We start from the raw sequence: 20,887 nt of genomic DNA, 5'->3' as shown, positions 1-20,887 counted from the left end.
CCCTCTGCATATGTGAGGTTTTGCATCAAGAGTTGGATTGCCGATCACTGTGGACCCAACAAATTAAAACATGCTACCGTGCAAAGGGACCTGGGGGTCCTTGTGCATGAGACGCAAAAGCCCAGTCTGCAGGTACAACAGGTGATCAAGAAGGCAAATGGGATGTTGGCCTATATTGCGAGGGGGATAGAATATAAAAGCAGGGATGTCTTGATGCACCTGTACAGGGCATTGGTGAGGCCGCAGCTGGAATACTGTGTGCAGTATTGGTCCCCTTATATGAGGAAGGATATATTGGCCTTGGAGGGAGTGCAGAGAAGGTTCACCAGGTTGATACCGGAGATGAGGGGTTTGGATTATGAGGAGAGGCTGAGGAGATTGGGTTTGTACTCGTTGGAGTTTAGAAGGATGAGGGGGGATCTTATGGAGACTTATAAGATAATGCGGGGGCTGGATAGGGTGGAGGCGGAGAGATTCTTTCCACTTAGTAAGGAAGTTAAAACTAGAGGACACAGCCTCAAAATAAAGGGGGGTCGGTTTAAGACAGAGTTGAGGAGGAACTTCTTCTCCCAGAGGGTGGTGAATCTCTGGAATTCTCTGCCCACTGAGGTGGTGGAGGCTACCTCGCTGAATATGTTTAAAGCGCGGATGGATGGATTCCTGATCGGTAAGGGAATTAAGGGTTATGGGGATCAGGCGGGTAAGTGGTACTGATCCACGTCAGATCAGCCATGATCTTATTGAATGGCGGGGCAGGCTCGAGGGGCTAGATGGCCTACTCCTCCTATTTCTTATGTTCTTATGTTCATAGTAGCAGGATTTGCTAATCACTTCCAATAGGTTGGTATGTGGTGTGATCAGGGGCAGTAATGTGACACTGGGTCCCATGACCATCTATCATTCAAGGAGAACATGTTACAGGCATGGGGAGAGACAGTCCATGAATCTTTGTAGCTGAGTTTTCATGTGAATGACAAATGCGGTATTATTAGCATAGAGGTGTTCTCTGATAAAAATTAGCTGTAGTTTTGTCAGTCTGGACAGATTGTACAGCTTACTCTCCTCAGTTAAACTTCCGTTTCTGCAGGGAAGACAAACGTGAGGAGCATTAGGAAGATGATACCAAAGAAAGCGGGGGTTAGGACAGAGCCCTGTTTAACTTCATTCTTCACCTGTAGCTATTGGAAATGGAGCCATCAAACTGTACAGTACAGTGCACATTGTCATGGAAGGAGGGGGTGAGACTGAGGAGCTCTGGTGGACAGCCAACTCTCCCCGAGGTTTTGTAGAGTCCTGCTCTGCTGAGAGTGTTTAATGTTTCAAGTGAGACCTATGAAAGTAAAATAAGAGGTGTATCCTCTCCCTGACATTTCTCTCATAGTTAACGTATGGAGAAGATCACATCCACCAAAGATTTGCCAGCACAGAAAACTGCGCTGTGTTTCTGGTTATCCCCTATCTGCTAGTTGATGGTGTCTTTTAAGCATGAATTTAGAGCAGGCCTTCACAGTGACGTTCTGGAGGGAAATGCCCCTACATTTGTTACAATATCCTCTATCTCCTGATTACTTCTGAGCATGTCCTGCAGAATGGATCCTACTTTCCAACAGAAAGGAAAACATCATGAAGGCGTAACAGCAGATGAGACTTTTGTGCTTGAGCAGTTCAGTTGGAATTCCTTTCTGGTTGGGTGTCTTTCTGCTTGCGAAGCAATCAATGGCCTTTCCCAGCTAAGTGACATGAGTTCTTTGTCTAACTCAACTATGGGAGGAAGCTGCTGGAAAATGTCAAATGCAATATGGGAGATATCTGTCACACAGGAGTACAACTCACAATAATGTTCAATCCAGCAGTCAATTTGTTTGTTTCTGTCAGTGAGTACTTCACCAGTTTTCACCGCTTTCAGTGCGGTAGGACCAAGTGCCTCTTTGCACTGTTTTTCCATGTCTTCTCCACAACTGTCTTGGCTTCTTTCAAATCATGCAGTCTTCTAACTAGTTGGATATGTTGTGCACCAAGTAGGCTATGTTTTTTGCTTCAATGACAGATGTCATCTGAGTTGAGTAGTTCTCAAACCAGTATTTGTTCCGGGTTCTGCCTTTAGCAAAGGTTTCGGCTGTTGTTTCAAGCTTCAACAATATCAACATCGACATTCCTTGGTAAGCCTTTGGGAGATGGCCATTGCTTGGACAATGCAAAGTGCTGGCAATTTTTTTATGCTGAGAACGTTGATGCATGGTGGGCCATCATGTTTAGAGCAGTTAAACATTGTGGTTGCACCTTTACTCTGCTGCTGACAAAAGAATGGTCAATGTAGCAATCTGCACTGTGGTAGTTGGGGCACGGAGAATGCAAGATGGATTGCATCTTCCGATGATGATCAGGTCATATTAGGACCAATGGCCACACCTTGGATGATACCATCGTACCTTGTGGCAATGCCTTTAAAAAAAAAACAGTTGATGATGCAGAGTTTGACTCTGACAGTAGCTACAGGCGATTTTCTGATATATGTACAAAAATGTTCCAATAGGGCGGCACAGTGGCTATCACTGCTGCCTCACAGCGTCAAGGACCCGGGTTCGATTCCCGGCTCGGGTCACTGTCTGTGCAGAGTCTGCATATTCTCCCCGTGTCTGTTTGGGTTTCCTCCGGGGGTTCTGGTTTCCTCCCACAGTCCAAAGATGTGTGGGTTAGCTTGATTGGCCATGCTAAATTGCCACTTAGAGTCAGGGGACTAGTAGGGTAAATACGTGGGGTTATGGGGATAGGGCCTGGGTGGGATTGTGGTCGGTGCAGACTCGATGGGCTGAATGGCCTCCTGTACTGTAGGGATTCTACGATTAACATGCATTCAGCACACTTCAGACATTGACACAATTGGAAGTGTTACACTTGGTTACAGATACAAAACAAATATTTTTTTAAATTGGAAAGAAAGTTGTTTAATTAAATGAAAGCATTAACAATTGTAATTTCCTTCTCTAGTTTCAGGTCATAATTTGCATTTCAAAACTCTTCACCAAGCTCCCACATCCTGGTCCTAATTCTATGTTGAACTATTGCACATTTCATGTTCAATCTCACAGAAAGCAATAGATGTTGCTCATGCTCTTAAAAACAGTAAATATAGACTCAAAGTTTTCATTTTAGCTCCAGCACGTGTTGCACAATAATTAAGTACATGCTTAGACAAATTTCTCATGGCCGATAAAAAACATTAAATGGCTCACTCCCCTCTTGTCAGTTCCATTGACTTCTGGAAAAAATTTTAAAAATCTATCTTCCCTTTGCTACGTAAACTCTCCATGAGCCAGCCCCTACTAAATATGTTGGTTGCGGGGTGGGGGATGTTGAGTAGTGAGTTTTCACAAAACAGATCATTTCAGCATGACAAAATATTAAATAGCACTTTGAGCATAAAGGGTTTGAATTAAGGTTCAAAACTTTCAAAGGAATCCAATGTTATGACCATTTGCCAATATCATTATATTCAGGTATCTTCCCAATCTCATTAGAGTAGGCCCAAACTTGAAATGTGGCCAAAAGAAGGTAAATCATGACAAAGAATTAGAATGATGTGGAGATGCCGGCGTTGGACACAGTAAGAGTTTTAACAACACCAGGTTATAACCTGGTGTTGTTAAAACTCTTACCAAAGAATTAGAACCCAAGGAAAGCCCCAAACTCAAGCCTCATATTTCTTAAGTTTGAAGATTTCAGTTTTGTCTCATTTAATCATCATGTTTGCACATCATCAGCATCTTTAAGGACCTACAGCGAGGAAAGGTCTTTAACATCTTATGTGACTTTTAACAATGTTATTAAAATTGATTCAAAAAAAGCAGTCTCAATGAAAATACACCAGAAGAATTATTTTCCTTTCTGTTGGGCTTGAAAAATCTGATTGTAATGCTGAGAGACCCCTGAAGATGCACAATTGGAGGATTCTCACATTGGAGAGCTGGGGTGTGGCCAGTTTTGTGAGAGAAAATTTATTTGGACAAAGGAATTGATGGACAGAATTACACATGTAACTCATTTAAACCCAAAATTATGCAATCTTTTAACTCACATGGCCAGATTATATGTCTCCCTAGGTTCAAATAAAAAGGGAACTCTAGTCATATAAGTTAAATTTTTATTTGTAACCTTTCTTGCAAAGCATTGAACAATTTGGTTGTCAGTTTGTGCTACTTGCCAGTTTGAAATTGATTGCTTTGGATGAAACCAGTTGATGTCCCTTTAAATATTACAAGGTTTAGTTTGCTGTTACTATATGAACATAGTTACTCAATTTTCTGCTAATCACTCATTGCACACTGGCACCTACAAATCTGCCTTCGAATCATTCATCTTTAACCCCAGTAAGTTTCATTTTAGCCAACCACAAGCATTTTCGTGAAGAACTCGGGTAACATTTTCAGACATTATGCCTTTAAAGGACATAACATATGGAGATTTGTACTTCTATATATCTTATTAGTGTGTTCCCCCCTCCCCCCCCCCCCCCAAATATGTACTTTGCTGCTTCTCCAAAATCATATGTAGTCCTCCAGCCAAGAAAGCACACATGTTTGCAGTCTATTTATTCTCTTTGAAGAAACTACAGCTGTCAATCAGGCTTAGAATCTTTGTAAACATTGTGTTCAGGAACAATTGGGATGCAGGAGCTGGCACTTCCTACATGACTTGCTTGTTTTCTGCATCCTGGCTACTACGCCAATACTTGTATCTGCACCTGATGCTTACAGGTTTGTTGTTCAGCTGCAATAGCTTCGTATTTTCTGCCTTCATTTAGCAATGTGTCAATACAGTGGCCTTTTTGTCCAAAATATCTTTTTGGAAGGCTAAGAGGAGCAATGTCTAGCTCCATTATCTGTTCAGGCAGCTCAGTTTCTGAAAAATCGCAGTCCTCGCCCTTATTATGACACCTATTGACAAACGAATCAATTGGTTATTATGGCTATTGTCTGTAAGCCATTAGTTCCAATTAGAGTATTCTGAAATTCCTTTACAGGAAGCTGATGCCCCAGCATATTCCACTGCTTAACAGGATCCTTCTGAACCTCCTCAGACAGCCCAAGGTGCAACCCTTTGTTTTCAATGCTTATTTATCCAATTTTGTGACAGATAAATCTAAAAAGCATAGCTGCAGCCTTTGTTTAAAAAAACTAAATTCAGATAGGACCTGCGGCCCTCCAATCTGTGTTGGAGAATTTAGTGGTCATCTTTCTGACATTCCCTATCTTTTATGGATGCTCCACACTTCGAGAGATTGTGTAAACTCTTTACACTCTGGAGAGATTCAGCAATGCAGCTGCTGATTTTTTGAAACATTCTCTTCCCTTTTTTTGACTGCAGTTCAGGTTTTTGCCACACTCACCCCAGTGGTACTATTTTCCCATTTGCCCGCACTTTTTGTACTTTGCACAGGAATGGCACTGGAGGATGTCTCAGTGACCCTCCTCTGTATGGAGATTTCCGTGCCCTTTGGTGCTGCAGGCAGTATCTGTAGCTGTGGTTGGACTCTTAACTATATCCAACCATGAGACATCACATTCCTTCTGTGTACTTCTTCAGCTACTTCCATGGATATTTTAGCTGAGAAGCTGACCTCTTCCTCCTGCAATATTTCTCTTTGAACCTGGCACTCACAGCCCGCTACATAAACATAAGGGAAGCATCTGATAGCTGGGTTGGATGGGTGTTGCAACTTTCCCAAATTGCATATCCGTCCTCATGCTTGCTCTATCCTCTGCAATGGAGCTATTTGAATCTCTTTAAATAGGGACCCTTCAATTGGCAGGTGCAAGCTGGCAATATCTAGTTGGGAAATCCCAAAAGTGGGATGTTAATACTGTTACTGAATTCAAAAGCCACAGCAATGAGCCACAAAATATCAGATTTCCAACCAGCTTTGGGTCCTCAGCTGAGAGTGGATCAGAAAGGTAAAAATTCTGTCCTTATTATCTTCATTAGCACCAACTTTAAATAAATTACACACTCGTAATTTATGTAAAGTTCTACTTGCGTCATGTATCATTCATCTCACAAAGACCTTCCCCAAGGTCACCCCTCATCAGCCCACTCAAAGCAACAAATACTGCCTGCAGCAGTAAATTCTTGGAAGCAGCCATGGACAAGGAAACCTCCATACAGAGGAGGGTTTTGGTGTGCTTACCATAATGTTGTTTACCAAATTGCCTATGACTTTGCTCTCAGTCAATATTATATAAGTAAATCACAAGAAAATGATAATGAGTGAAAAGTGCAGGCATCAATGTTGCAAACAAGTGTGGATCCATCTATGCGAGCACCTGCAAGGATATTTTGACAGACAACCTCATGAATTTCCTTGTTAATTTTAACGGATGGAAATCACGGTGGATGTACAACAGAATTCTCGGGATGAAACTCTATCCTGGGAGGTCAGATTCATTAAATGTATCATCATTTATTCATCACTAAAAGTATGTCATAATTTAGTATGTTCTATTCTTTCTGATTTAAAATCAAGTCTGTTGTATCTTTTGACAAATTTAAAGAACTTATACATAGGAGAATGATTGGCGCATCATTAAAATGTACCACTGAAATAGTAACCATCACACTGAAGTGTGAACTAGTCATCCAGTCTTTGTTGGAAAATATAGCAGCACTCAGATTGTTGTTACATTTTACTTCATGTTTTTTTTCTTATTGAAGGGATATTCCCCGGATACCAGACAGCACACATGGACAGCTGGAATCAAGTAAGTGTGGTTTGTTTCTCTTCACTTCAGTAAAATTTACTTATTTGCGCAAACGAATAAAATCATCACTGAAAGAACAGAGTCAGAGTTGACAATTATTCATGAAGGCACAAGTCCATAAAATTCTATCCTTTCTTCAGTGCTAAAAAAGAGTAGACTGATATTCTTAGTACCTCAAACGCAAAAGCATTTCTCCTTTCTGTGATGAAACTGTCAGGTTCAAGAGCTCTTCTGCAATTATTTCAAAGATATATCAAATTCTCACTCAGATGAAGGGGTGTTTGCTGGGTACAGTTAAAAACTTGTTCACCATTGAGGTGGTTTCTTCAAGGCCAGTCCGTACAACAGATGCTGAATAAACAGACAATTAGAAAATGGATACTTTCTCAGCAAACAATAGTGGCTATATTGTGCCAAGTTGGCACTACAAGCTTTTGTGGGCACTAAGTCAGTGATCAGGAAAAACACATGCAACTATGATCAGAGTGACTGCCTGCCATATGGGAGAAAAGACAAATATGAGATATCTACCCTGAAACAGCCATTAGGCCCTTTGTATGTGCAAATAAATGGCCTGATGCCTGCTTTAGTATTCTGCTACTTTTAGCATTCCCTGAGGTGCTTCGTGCTCGCTGCTTCTGGGAAAACTAAATCAAAGACCGTGTGAAGCAAAAGGAAGTTACTTATCGGAATCACTGCTGCTCCTGGTCCAAAGAACTGTGACCTCTGAAACGAGGCCCAGGCCCCAACTTATATTCTGTCTGACCTCCAGAACCCCTCCTCTGACCCCATAACAGTACTTCTGAGATTCCAAGAGCAGGCCTCAGGCTCCCAGCATCTTCTCCCCAACCCAAAACAGCATTCTGAGGCTTGTGATTACCCACCTGAATCCATGATCATGACCCCAAGGTCCACCCAACCCGCCCAGTCATTGGCTTTGAGATGCTCCTGATTCTCCCAACCCCACTTATCTGCAGGCTCTGGTGCTCTGAGCATTTACTTGTATGGAGTCCCACCCCAATGCCATCTACCATTATGATGAAGTCAAGGCACAAAATACATCCTCACTATTTGAGAATGCAGGGTAATGTGAACCCTCAAAGGTCATAGTTATTAAAAACTTATGCTGCCCTCTATTGGTGGAGTTGCAGATCATGACGAGGATTGTCTAGGATTCAGCAGGATATAGATAGATTGGAGGCTTGGGCAGAGAAATGGCTGATGCAATTTAATTTGGAAAAATGTGAGGTGATATATTTTCTTTGATCAAATTCAGATGTGAATTACACAGAAAATGGCAGAACACTTAGGAGGATTGACTATCAGAGGGATTTGGGTGCACGGGTTCACAGATCCCTGAAAGTATCACAGGTGGATAAGGTGGTCAAGAAGGCATACAGCATGCTTGCCTCCATCGGGCAGGGCATTGAATATAAAAGTTGGCAAGTTATTTTACCGCTGTATAAAACTTTAGTTAGGCCGCATTTGGAATATTGTGTGCAGTTCTGGTCGCCACACTATCAGAAGGATGTGGATGCTTTGGAGAGGGTGCAAAGAAGGTTTACCTGGATATTGTCTGGTCTGGAGGGTTTTAGGTATGAGGGGAAGTTGGATAAACTCCAATTGTTTTCACTGGAAAGATGGAGGCTGACAGGCAACCTAATACAGGTCTACAAAATTATGAGAGACATAGTTAGAGTGGATAGTCAAGAGACTTTTTCCGAGGGGTGGAAGGGTCAACTACAAGAGGGCACAAGTTTAAGATGAGAGGGGAAAAGTTTAGGTAGACGTGGGGAGAAGGGTGGTGGGTGCCTGGAACGCACTGCCTGTGGAGGTGGTGGAAGGAGGCACGTTAGTAATGTTCAAGGCACATCTTGATAGACACATGAACGGGAGGCAAACAGAGGGATAGAAACCACGTATGGGTAGTAAGCAATCGGCGCAGGCTTCGTGGGTTGAAGGGCCCGTTCCTGTACTGTATTGTTCTTTGTTCTATATTATTGCATGGTTAAAGTAATATGTACTAGGCAAGTTATAATACCTTTCAAAGTTAACAGGGAGTGAGATTGAAGATTTGCCAATACATATTGATGAAGCAGATCAGTCCAGCAGACTGAAGACTGCTTTTTATAGTAAGGATCAAACACACAAAACTTGAGAAATATTAAACGAAGGCACATAAATCCTTCTTCACCAAACATATCGACAGCAGTGCAGATAGTTATCAAAAGCCCCTGCTTAATAAAATGCCTGAATTCAGGATTCTTTTTTTCCAAAACACTCCTTCGAACTTTAAATTGTAAAATTCCCCCTTTAAGTTAACTCTTGTCTGCTGTTCTTGTTTCTATGCCCTTTCTCAGAACCTCATGATTACATATAAATGAAAGCAATCAGACAGCTCTCAACCACACATTGCAACATTTCCCTGGCCGCATTAACAATGCAATTGATTTATATGAACCTTGGAGCACACTTATGGAAGAATTCTAATGTTATGAATACATGAATTGAATATTTGCAACCTTTCCTGTATTATATTATCTGTCTTTTGTTTTAAAAATACTTCTACTTTAAAAATAAATTATTTGTCAGACCATTTACTCCACTGCATTCTGGCTCACTTACAGAGCCAGAATGCAGTGGAGTAAATCACATCCAAATTCATCAGCATAATTTTCTCTCTGTCGGTGACATGTCCCTGATTTGGTCCGGATGCAAGATTCATTGTCATTTTGTGTTGGTGCTTTCTTCTAATTGTATGCTTTAAAAAAAAATGGTCTAAATTTATTACTACTGTTAAAATGTTCATTGATTCCTTAAAAGTAAACATGTGGGAAAATTAAATTTGTGCAATTAACAAAAACAACCTCTATACATAGGTTCTAGCTCCTTTGAGTCTCAGAAGATGGAGCGCCCTTCTATTTCTGTCACTTCTCCCATGAGCCCTGGAATGTTGCGAGATGCTCCACAATTCCTGCCTGGACAGCTTTCAGTATGTTATCACTAATTATATATCGTATACTTATGTTTTCTTATATTTCTTATATCCGAGTAATGACAAATGTACTAAAGCTGTGCATGGGAAATTCCGTCTTTATGCTAAGAAGTATTGGTAAATTTTCAAAACAAGGTAAAATTCGGGGTCAGAAACTGAGTATAGTTTAGATAACTGGACAGTTTCTTTTTACAGAAGTTTAGAAATATATATGTATAAAACCCTTGTGAGTTGCTTTGATGACATCAGTGACCATAGATAGCATCCTGATGCATGATAACTGGTAACAAATGACCAGGTTTCTCAGGCAGTGAGAACTTCCTTTTGAAAAGTTTCACTGATCAGAATGCTTTGTCTCCATCCATGGTCAATGGTCCAGCAGTTTTCCTCCTATCAGTGTACTCCAATGTGGACCATACTGGGGTCAGTAGGGAGCACACAGGTGGCATGGGACAGTAGGGTGCAAACACCACTGTGGGTGCATCCTTAGTGCCCACCTGATCAACACAATGGAAAGACCTATCAGTTACATACCTTTGTGGGAGGGGTGCCTGAGCGTACTCCAGATCACAGTTATTTCCCAATGGGACAGAACATATTAAAGAAATTATCAATGTTTAAGGGTCAGCTTTCCTGGCTTGGATCCCTCCTTCCACCCATCAAACCAGTTGGGACTACTTATGTCCAACAAGTGGCTAGTATGCCTGATCTCACTGGGTGTATAAATGAATTGACTACTGGTATTCCTGCACTCATGTCACCACTAATGGCATTAGCTTTGCATGGATTTATGGAAAATCCACTCCTTTACAAAGCAAGCCAGAAAATCTTAGAAATCGCAGAGACTGTTCCTGCATCCCTGATGTTTTTGTTGGATTCTGTCTATTTCCCAAAAGAATTGCGTGGTGGTGGTGGGCAGTGGTTGGTGGAATCAGGAGAAACCCTTCAGATTTCCCATATTTCCAGGATATATTATTAAAAATACCCTTAATCTACATCAGTGTTGTCCAATAGAACATAGAACATAGAAAGCCACAGCACAAACAGGCCCTTCGGCCCACAAGTTGCGCCGATCACATCCCCACCTCTAGGCCTATCTATAGCCCTCAATCCCATTAAATCCCATGTACTCATCCAGAAGTCTCTTAAAAGACCCCAACGAGTTTGCCTCCACCACCACCGACGTCAGCCGATTCCACTCACCCACCACCCTCTGAGTGAAAAACTTACCCCTGACATCTCCTCTGTACCTACCCCCCAGCACCTTAAACCTGTGTCCTCTCGTAGCAACCATTTCAGCCCTTGGAAATAGCCTCTGAGAGTCTACCCTATCCAGACCTCTCAACATCTTGTAAACCTCTATCAGGTCACCTCTCATCCTTCGTCTCTCCAGGGAGAAGAGACCAAGCTCCCTCAACCTATCCTCATAAGGCATGCCCCCCAATCCAGGCAACATCCTTGTAAATCTCCTCTGCACCCTTTCAATGGCTTCAACATCTTTCCTGTAATGAGGTGACCAGAACTGCGCGCAGTACTCCAAGTGGGGTCTAACCAGGGTCCTATAAAGCTGCAGCATTATCTCCCGACTCCTAAACTCAATCCCTCGATTAATGAAGGCCAGTACGCCGTACGCCTTCTTGACCGCATCCTCCACCTGCGAGGCCGATTTAAGAGTCCTATGGACCCGGACCCCAAGGTCCTTCTGATCCTCTACACTGCTAAGAATGGTACCCTTCATATTATACTGCTGCTTCATCCCATTGGATCTGCCAAAATGGATCACCACACACTTATCCGGGTTGAAGTCCATCTGCCACTTCTCCGCCCAGTCTTGCATTCTATCTATGTCTCGCTGCAACTTCTGACATCCCTCCAAACTATCCACAACACCACCTACCTTGGTGTCGTCAGCAAACTTACCAACCCATCCCTCCACTTCCTCATCCAGGTCATTTATGAAAATGACAAACAGCAAGGGTCCCAGAACAGATCCCTGGGGCACTCCACTGGTCACTGACCTCCATGCAGAGAAAGACCCCTCCACAGCCACTCTCTGCCTTCTGCAGGCAAGCCAGTTCTGGATCCACAAGGCAACAGCCCCTTGGATCCCATGCCCTCTCACTTTCTCAAGAAGTCTTGCATGGGGGACCTTATCGAACGCCTTGCTGAAGTCCATATAGACCACATCCACCGCTCTTCCTTCGTCAATGTGTTTGGTCACATTTTCAAAGAACTCAACCAGGCTCGTAAGGCACGACCTGCCCTTGACAAAGCCGTGCTGACTACTTTTGATCATACTAAACTTCTCTAGATGATCATAAATCCTGTCTCTCAGGATCCTCTCCATCAACTTACCAACCACTGAGGTTAGACTCACCGGTCGGTAATTTCCCGGGCTGTCCCTGTTCCCTTTCTTGAATATAGGGACCACATCTGCAATCCTCCAATCCTCCGGAACCTCTCCCGTCTCCATCGACGATGCAAAGATCATCGCCAAAGGCTCCGCAATCTCCTCCCTCGTCTCCCACAGTAACCTGGGGTACATCCCATCCGGTCCCGGCGACTTACCAACCTTGATGCCATTCAATAGTTCCAACACATCCTCTTTCTTTATGTCCACATGCTCGATCCTTTCTGTCCACCGCAAACCAGCAGTACAACCACCCAGATCCCTTTCCACCGTGAATACCGAGGTAAAGTATTCATTAAGCAGCTCCGCCATTTCTAACGGTTCCACACAAACTTTTCCCCCTTCACCTTTTAAGGGTCCTATGCCTTCACATCTCATCCTTTTACTCTTGACATATTTGTAGAAAGCCTTGGGATTCTCCTTAATCTTACCCGCCAAGGCCTTCTCATGACCCCTTCTCGCTCTCCTAATTTCCTTCTTAAGCTCCTTCCTACATCCCGTATACTCCTCTAAATCCTTAACACCTCCTAGCTCTCTGAACCTTCTGTACGCCTCTCTTTTCTTATTCACCAGGTTCATCACAACCTTCGTGCACCACGGTTCCCGTACCCTACCAACACCCCCCTGTCTCATCGGAACGTTGTCATGCAGAGCTCCAGACAAACATTCCTTGAAAATCCTCCACTTTCCTTCGGTACTTTTCCCCAAGAATGCCTCCTTCCAATTTACCCGTCTAATTTCCTCCCTGATGACACTGTATTTCCCTTTACTCCAGAGAAACACTTTCCTAGCCTGCCTGATCCTATCTCTTTCCAATGCTATCGTGAAGGAGATAGAATTATGATCGCTATCCCCAAGATGCTCACCCACCGAGAGATCCTCCACCTGTCCAGGTTCATTAGCCAGCACCAGATCAAGTACAGCCTCTCCTCTAGTAGGCTTATCCACATACTGTGTCAGGAAACTCTCCTGAACACACCTAACAAACTCCTCTCCATCCAAACCCCTAGCCCTAGGGATATTCCAATCTATGTTTGGGAAATTAAAATCTCCCATCACGACAACTCTGTTATTCCTACATCTCTCCAGGATCTGTTTCCCCATCTGCTCCTCAACATCTCTGTTACTATTGGGCGGCCTATAGAAAACACCCAGGATCTGATGCTCGCCGAATTGTTGCAGTCAAGTCACCAAATTTGCCACTTGATACAAAAACAATATGTAAAATATCAATAAAACAAACGTACAATCTTTTGAAAAGATTTGAGACTTTAAACTATCAGCAATAAAGATCAATACAGTCACTTTCAAAACCAGGCGAACAGCTTCAAAAGGGTTTTGCAATTCAAGTGTTCTGTGGAGCAGGCCTGCTGTAAACAATCACAAGGGGTGGTGACAATCTGTTAACTGAGGTGTTCTGTTTCTGACGATGGGTCCAGTTTATTTCAAAAATGCAAATTTATTCAAGAATAAACTGTCTCTATTTTTTCACAATGGAGAAATTAGGAGACACGGAGGGAAAAGAAGCAAAAAAAACGACTTATTTGCTTCCGCGCTCTGATCCTTGCCGGGGCGGCACAGTGGCACAGCACCAGGTACACTGGTTCGATTCCCGGCTTGGGTCGCTGTCTGTGTGGAGTTTGCACATTCTCCCCGTGTCTGCGTGGGTTTCCTCCAGATGCTCCAGTTTCCTCCCACAGTCCAAAGGTGTGCTGGTTAGGTGCATTGACCCGAACAGGCCCCAGTGTATAGCGACTAGGGGAATTTCACAGTAACTTCATTGCAGTGTTAATGTAAGCCTTACTTGTGACTAATAAATAAACTTTAAAAACTTTGCCTTGTTTAAGCTCTATTGTCTGCCATTTCCAAACACACTGTCCATATCTTTAAAAGGCTATTGGCTCACGGCCAACATCCTGCAATCTTTCCTTTTACACCATTGGCCATTTGCTTCCCATCACTATTTCAACAGACCTATTATGATATTTACATATTTGGATGTCGCTGCATATTTCACACCTCATTGGTGACCATGCAGCACTGTCCATTGTTCAGGCAGCTCAACTGTTTTGCAACAACTGCTTAACTCCCAACTGAACAAAACCAAGTTCTTCAGTTAGCATACCCTGTGTCACTAGATTCCCAAGAATAGTTTGAGTGCAATCAGACCATTTCATTCTAAAGGACTTTTACAGCTCTTCAAAGAGTAATCACAAATATCTAAATGCATTATCATTTAGAGGCAACCAGGAAGGATAGAAAGAGAGAAGGTAACAAACGATGGATTATTTATCATTGAACAGTGGCCCTTCAGATTGATACGTGACTCTTGTCTAACAGCAACGTGATTGATTCTTCCTTGCTCAATTAAAGACAGACGAGAAATAGTCTAACAGATGAAAATCAGATTCATGCCCACCTCTGAAATTTTAACATAACTCAGTATTGTGTAGCTCTCAACATGAACCGCATCAGTTTGCCATGTGCCTCTGTCTGATTCAGCACATGTAGTGCAGCATTAGTCTGCACTAAGATATATCTTTATTATTAAGTTTGTTACTCCAATTCTTTTTGTATCTGCATTTTTTATGTGCCTCTCTTGAAGCATTAATATTTCTGATGGAGGGCGGGTAACTACTGGACTGTAATATAAAGTGAGATTAATGAGAGTGACATAATGGGTCTTGACTACCGCTTTTTCTTTGGTTTTGTGGAACCAACTTTCCTCCTCTGAGGCAATACACACATCTGATTAGTTAGTGGGATCGCACATAAATGTGCCAGTATGCTATATCCCTGAGCCACAGTGATAAAGCTGCCTTTTTAAATGAGTGGACTGCAAATACAGGAGTCCATGAAGCTGAGTGATGGAGAAAGGAAAATTTACAAGGGAATGCAACCAGTGACCTACTTTAGTGTAAAAATTTCAAATAGGACATTTGAGTTTGCTCATACATAGAGCTGAGTCAGGTATTTTTTGCCCAGTGCAGTAATTTATGGAGAAAATTGCTGAATATGTAACAACTGATTAAACTGGCACATGTTCCTAAATGTGCACTTAGGGTTTCTGAATTCTCAGTTGTTTGTTGCTTACCCTGCCTAGTTTATTGGCTAATATCCTGTGCTGTAAAATCCAGAGTAATGTTCCTGCTACTGCCTCTTTGAATGTGCCTTCTGTTACACAAATGTCGTTGTCATCACTCGTTTTCTCTTTGTGTGTTTAATGTTCTTATCATCCTCTGAATCATTAATGTAACCTCTTTTGTATCTAATTTGCAGGATTTTTGCTGCTGAATTACTGTGTGTCAGAGGGAAATAAAATCAGTAGAAAGAAATAAAAATAGATACTTTCACAAGACTGAAATTTAGATTGAAATAGTTAAACTGCACCCTGAAAGGTGCTAATGAGGGGGAAAATAATCAACACTCAAATGGTGTGTTATATATTTGTGATGTTCTTTGGAGCTAACATTGCAATTTTAAAATCTATGAATGCCACTGAAATCTAGACCTTCAGAATTGAATAGGCAATAGAAAAATCAAGATGGATTCCTTAAGCATTTGGTTTATTGACCCTCTCAATGAAACTTGTTGTAAATATGAGAGTTTAAAATAGCTTGTATTTTTATAACTACGTTCTCACCTTTATGTTTAACATAAGAGGGGCATCGAGGGAGATACGGTAAAACGTTACCTATGGTACTTGTGTCTTGTTTTCATTTTAGAACATTAGTTAAATGTCTGAGAGTGGATGTATCTTTTTAGTTTGATTTTATTTATTTTCTTTGTTGTTTAATTTTGCTTACCAGAACCAAAGCCTTAGTAGAAGAACAGCGCCTTTTGTTCCTAGGGTTCAGGTAAAGGCACTGTATATCTGGAAATATTATCATTTGGAAAATGCAGAGAAGTAACTGATGGCAACAATTTTATTTTCTGTCTGCTCCCCCCCCCCCCTTTGTTGTATTTTTATAGCATATATGCATATTTTATATCTCAGAACATCTCGCCAGTATTAAGTAAAGCTCTGCATGTTTTCAGGAACAATGCATTCACATTGCCATTGCACTGTTTTAAAGAACAGTGAGCTGCATTTTCCAATTTACATTAGATCCTTCAATTGACCATTAGCAAACAAATGATACCTATGCAAACAGATCTTATACATGGTTGTGCGAAGGAATGTTGTGGTAAAGTTTGAGGTGGTCTCCCATCTTCTTTGGAATCTTGTAACTAACTATTATCCTGAAAAGTCAGGATTATTTTTTTTAATGTATCTGTGTGTTAGACTGCTTATAACCGTACAGATGGGAGAGTTGGAACAGTTTGAGTCACAAAACTCTTCACAGCTGTGATCATTTGTGTATCCCAATCAGTCAGTTGGATGTGTGATTGGAAATGGATATTACCAGGTTTCTTTCTTCTCCTGTGATGGAGTCCCTTCCATGTTTACACTGAACAGAGAATCCCTTCCCAACTAAGACCTACAAGCCTAAGAGGTGGATAGTCCTGGGACTCAAACTAGTTCTTTGCTGGTTTGCTTCTGGACTCCTTTCTATCTTGTATTAAATGTACAGTTACAATTCTCCTACTTAATTTTGAAGTAATAGTTTTTTAGTTGTTCTTTAGGCTATCCCTTCTAAGAGAGCTATGGAATGGTTTACATGTTTATTTGCAGTGATTTTCCAAAGAACACCAATGTGGTACACCATCCTGTATGTCTTCATAGAATCATAGAAAGGTTATAGCACAGAAGAAGGCCATTTGCGCCATCAAGCCTGTGCTAACTCTTTGTGAGAGCAGTTTAGCTAGACTCACTCTCTCGTCCTTCCCCATAACCCTGCTACTTTTTTTTTCTCATCAGGTGCTTCTACAATTTTGAAAGCCTTTTGAAAGCCATGATTGAATCTGCCTTACTCTCTGAGGCAGTGCATTCCAGCCATTAACCATTTGCTGCAAAAATAATATTTCTGCAGGTCACCATTGGTTCTTCACCATAAATCTTTATTTTCTGGTTCTCAACCCTTCCACTAATGAGAACAGTTTCTCCCGATCTACTCTGTCCAGACTCCTTATGTGTTTGAGCCTCTCAAAGGAGGACCATCCCAACATCTTCAATCTATCCATGCAGCTGAAGTCTCTCATCCCTGGAACTATTCTCGTAAATCCTTTCTGAAACTGCTCTAAAGTCTTCATGTACTTTCTGAAGTACACTGCCCAGAATTGGACACAGTACTTCAGGCCATCTGAATTGTGCATTGTATTGCAAAATAAGCTGTCACAGCAAAATGATGCTTGCTGTTCTGGTTGTCTTTGGAAGTGGAAAAGCTCCTTTACAGCTATCCTGTTACAATGTTGCCAGTCAAATATTTAACCAGATAGATAAATATTTCAAGCAATGAAACATCACAAATTACATGTGTATTTTGATAACATCAGACTGGGTAGTTCTTACTTATCTGTGTTATTGGAGGTGTGGCCTGATATCTATCTGCTCTGGTTTAGGAATATCACCATTCTTTCATGTCTTATTCTCAGTTGGGCAGAGCACCAGCCATCCATAATGGCCATATTTTTGCTGCAATTATTTTTCTGACTTAAAATGTGTTCATGGCTTGCTTATGACAAAGAATCTGCCTATTGAAAAGTGGAAAGTATTTATTCAATGTTAACAGATCCCCATAGTACTGTCAGTGAGTATATTTTTATCAGCAAAGGAAGTTTGGGAAGAAGTGGGGTTGATCACTGCAAAACCAGAGTAAATCTGCTTCCAACTGCACAGGGAGAAATCTCACCAAAGACCTTAAACATTTAAGGAACAAAGACCAAAATCATTCTGTGCTGTTGATTGTGAACTAGTTTCTGAACGAGAGAAAGCTGGGGTAAGGTTTGTATTTAGGTACGATTTGTTTGCTAGCATATTAGAGCTTAAGTTTAGATACCATTACTGCCTCCCCATAGAACATTAGAGTATAAATTGATTTTATTAAACCTTCATTTGCGATTTGACAGAATGCTTCTTTGCTTTGCTGCATGTTTGAGGAATTATGTGTTCATTATATTCTCAGCTATATCTATACCTTGTATCATTGTTCAAACAAGTTTCCTTTGATGTTAAAACTAGAAATTCTCAAGAATGAATATATAAAGTGAATGATTGATTGAAGAAAAGACTTACTAGGATAGAAGGATTAAATGTGAGACATTCCAGATAAAAGGAGTGAGTGGGTGAAGCAGTCATGAATGGAAAGAGTGAATGAGTGAGACACTCCAAAATGAAAAGTGTGAGTGGCTGAAGCAATCTGGAATGAAAAGGGGATGAGTTGAGCTGCTTATGAGTTCTGCCAGACTGATGTGCAGCTTTCACAATCTGATATGCAGAAACAGCAGGAATTTTATTGCCTCATTAGCATTGAGTCTTCAAGCTCTGAGACACCAACCAGGCATCCTGCTGCAATTTACTCAATTGAATCCTACCGGTTTTGAGTCGCTTGAGTCTGCAGGAGGACAGGTACAGTGGGGAGACAGTTCTGATTGAGGGAGAAACTCAGCTCAGATCATTTAAGTAATCCTGGAAGAGCACTCCTGCAACTTCTGATAACACACAAATAAGATTAAATGTGCTTGGGATTGGCTTATTTTCTTCTCAATCACCCATAAAGATGATAGATCACCTATAATGCACACTGTATCCAACCTAGTTCCTATCTAGATCAAGGGCAGAATATTACACTCTGGCAGGTGGACATGGGGCTTAAAATTGAGTGCAATATCATGGACGATGTTCCAAGTACCTACCCACCTGCCCCATCACAATTTGATGCACAGCAAGGAAGGACCCACTTGCCTTGGCCAATTGATCACCACTTAAGGCCCCCCCCAGCACCACCATCAGATTGCTACAATATTTGCTCTGATGGGCAGAGATCGGTGGCAATTTGAAGCATGACAGGTCTCCCTCTTCTGGCTGTTGGCAGGAAATGATAGGTACTTGCTTTGCAGTCCTCCTGGGCCCATTTCGGAGGCTCCCTCCCCATCCAGCCCCAATGACGATCACTGTCAGCTCCCAGTGGTGCTGTTGGGCGCAGCGCTGTATTTGATAAGCCAGTTGCATATCCAAGTGGGGATGATGTTCTCACCTTGAGCCAAGTAATGTCCTGCTGTGCATTAAATGGCTGTATATCCCACCAGAGTGAGAGCAGGTTTTCAATTGACATTTTCACCAGGGGTGGGCTGAAATCCAGTGAAATCCTGCCCAATTGTTAGTGATAGATTTTTGATAATCAAAGGTAAAGATGGTTACAGGGAGTAAGATCACAATTAGGCGGTGATCTTATCAAATATGGAACAGATTTGGAGCGCAAGATGTCAAAATCCCCATCCCTGTTCCACAAAAAGTCAGTTGGGGTAATCAGACCCTAATTTAGGTGTTGAGTGGGCAAAGTGGAAGACACCTTTGAAAATGGCAATTGATTGGACAGTAATGCCCATTATTAACAGCAGGTTAAAATAAGTTAAAATCAAGTCCAGTGAATGGAACAGTCCAGAATGGAAAGAATGAGCGAGTGAGTGGAAAGGTGGTCGAGAATACAATACAGGAACAGAGAGTACTATACTTAGAATAGGGGTGGAGAGTGAGATACGTATTGGAATTGAGAAGATAAACAAGACAATAGGAGCAAATGAAAGCCAATAAAGTAGAACTGAAATAAAGAACTATAAGACGAGCAGTAGTAACAGTTAGAGGATACGGAATACAGATACTCGTTGATTGTGAGGCACGAGAGAGAACACTTAGAAAACAGAAATAACAGTGGCAGGAAAGAAAGGACCTGAAAACATAAGCAAGTGAGTATTTGTTCAGAAAGAAAATAATAGTGAGGGAGAAATGGTTTCTGCAGTTCTGGAAAAGTTCTCCTGATTACAGATGTGAATTGCACAATTTATGCCTTTGAGATGCAGTAAACTACAGATTGGTCTCGAGCTTTTTTATTTAATGAAATAATGTAAAGATGGAAATGTCATTGCCTAATTTATGTTTTTTTAATGTCTGTTGATAACTAATGGAGCTGTGCTATAATAAGCGTGATATACTGACTATGTTTATTGTTATTCTTTTAGACCTGGTCTCTTACCAAAATCAGTGAAACTATCAATCCTCTACATGTTAACTACTGGAAAAAGAAATGCATTTTGCGCAATCAAAGGTTTCAGTGTAGTTTTGCCACATACTTTGTGAATAGATTTTTGAACTATCATCTCAAAGAATAATGTCTCTCATAGGATATAATCTGAAGGATTGTAGGGTCCTTTACATGAAATATACCACCGAATTTACAGTTTCTATATATGGTTGTGTTTGCACTCTGAGTTAATGTAACTTGTGCAGATGAACTGAAATGAATTATAATGATTTCAGATTGTGATGGATTTTAGAGAGTATTTAGAGAGATGTAAAGGTATGTACTTAAAAGGAATTATCTCGGATAAGGATCAACAAGGGCAGTGATTATATGATGGTATGATCTTCCAACAGATTAAACTCTGGTACGACAAAGTTGGCCACCAGCTTATTGTTACAATACTTGGAGCGAAAGATCTTCCTTTCAGGGAAGAGGGAAGGCCAAGGAACCCCTACGTGAAAATTTACTTTCTTCCTGATCGAAGGTAAGATTACTTAACTGTCTTTCCGCGTGAAATTGTTCATATAAAACATTTGCCATCTGTTTT

General features: G+C 41.4%; 1 protein-coding gene across 18 annotated transcripts in view; it reads left to right on the top strand.

Annotated features, from left to right (window-relative positions):
• Positions 1–20,887, top strand: part of rims2a (regulating synaptic membrane exocytosis 2a) — a 702,781-nt gene that overhangs the window by 227,264 nt on the left and 454,630 nt on the right. For 15 of the 18 annotated variants that reach the window (XM_078216669.1, XM_078216668.1, XM_078216667.1 and 12 more), the window contains 3 exons: positions 6,709–6,755; positions 9,635–9,747; positions 20,694–20,824. In XM_078216669.1, the coding sequence (XP_078072795.1) occupies positions 6,709–6,755; positions 9,635–9,747; positions 20,694–20,824 (291 nt within the window). Of the gene's footprint in view, positions 1–6,708; positions 6,756–9,634; positions 9,748–15,969; positions 16,018–20,693; positions 20,825–20,887 lie in introns of all 18 variants that reach the window. The other 3 variants (XM_078216670.1, XM_078216682.1, XM_078216673.1) reach the window with 1 other exon arrangement.

Source organism: Mustelus asterias, chromosome 7, assembly GCF_964213995.1.
Source record: "Mustelus asterias chromosome 7, sMusAst1.hap1.1, whole genome shotgun sequence".
Taxonomy (NCBI): Eukaryota; Metazoa; Chordata; class Chondrichthyes; order Carcharhiniformes; family Triakidae; genus Mustelus; species Mustelus asterias.
This window is presented reverse-complemented; position numbering and strand designations above follow the sequence as displayed.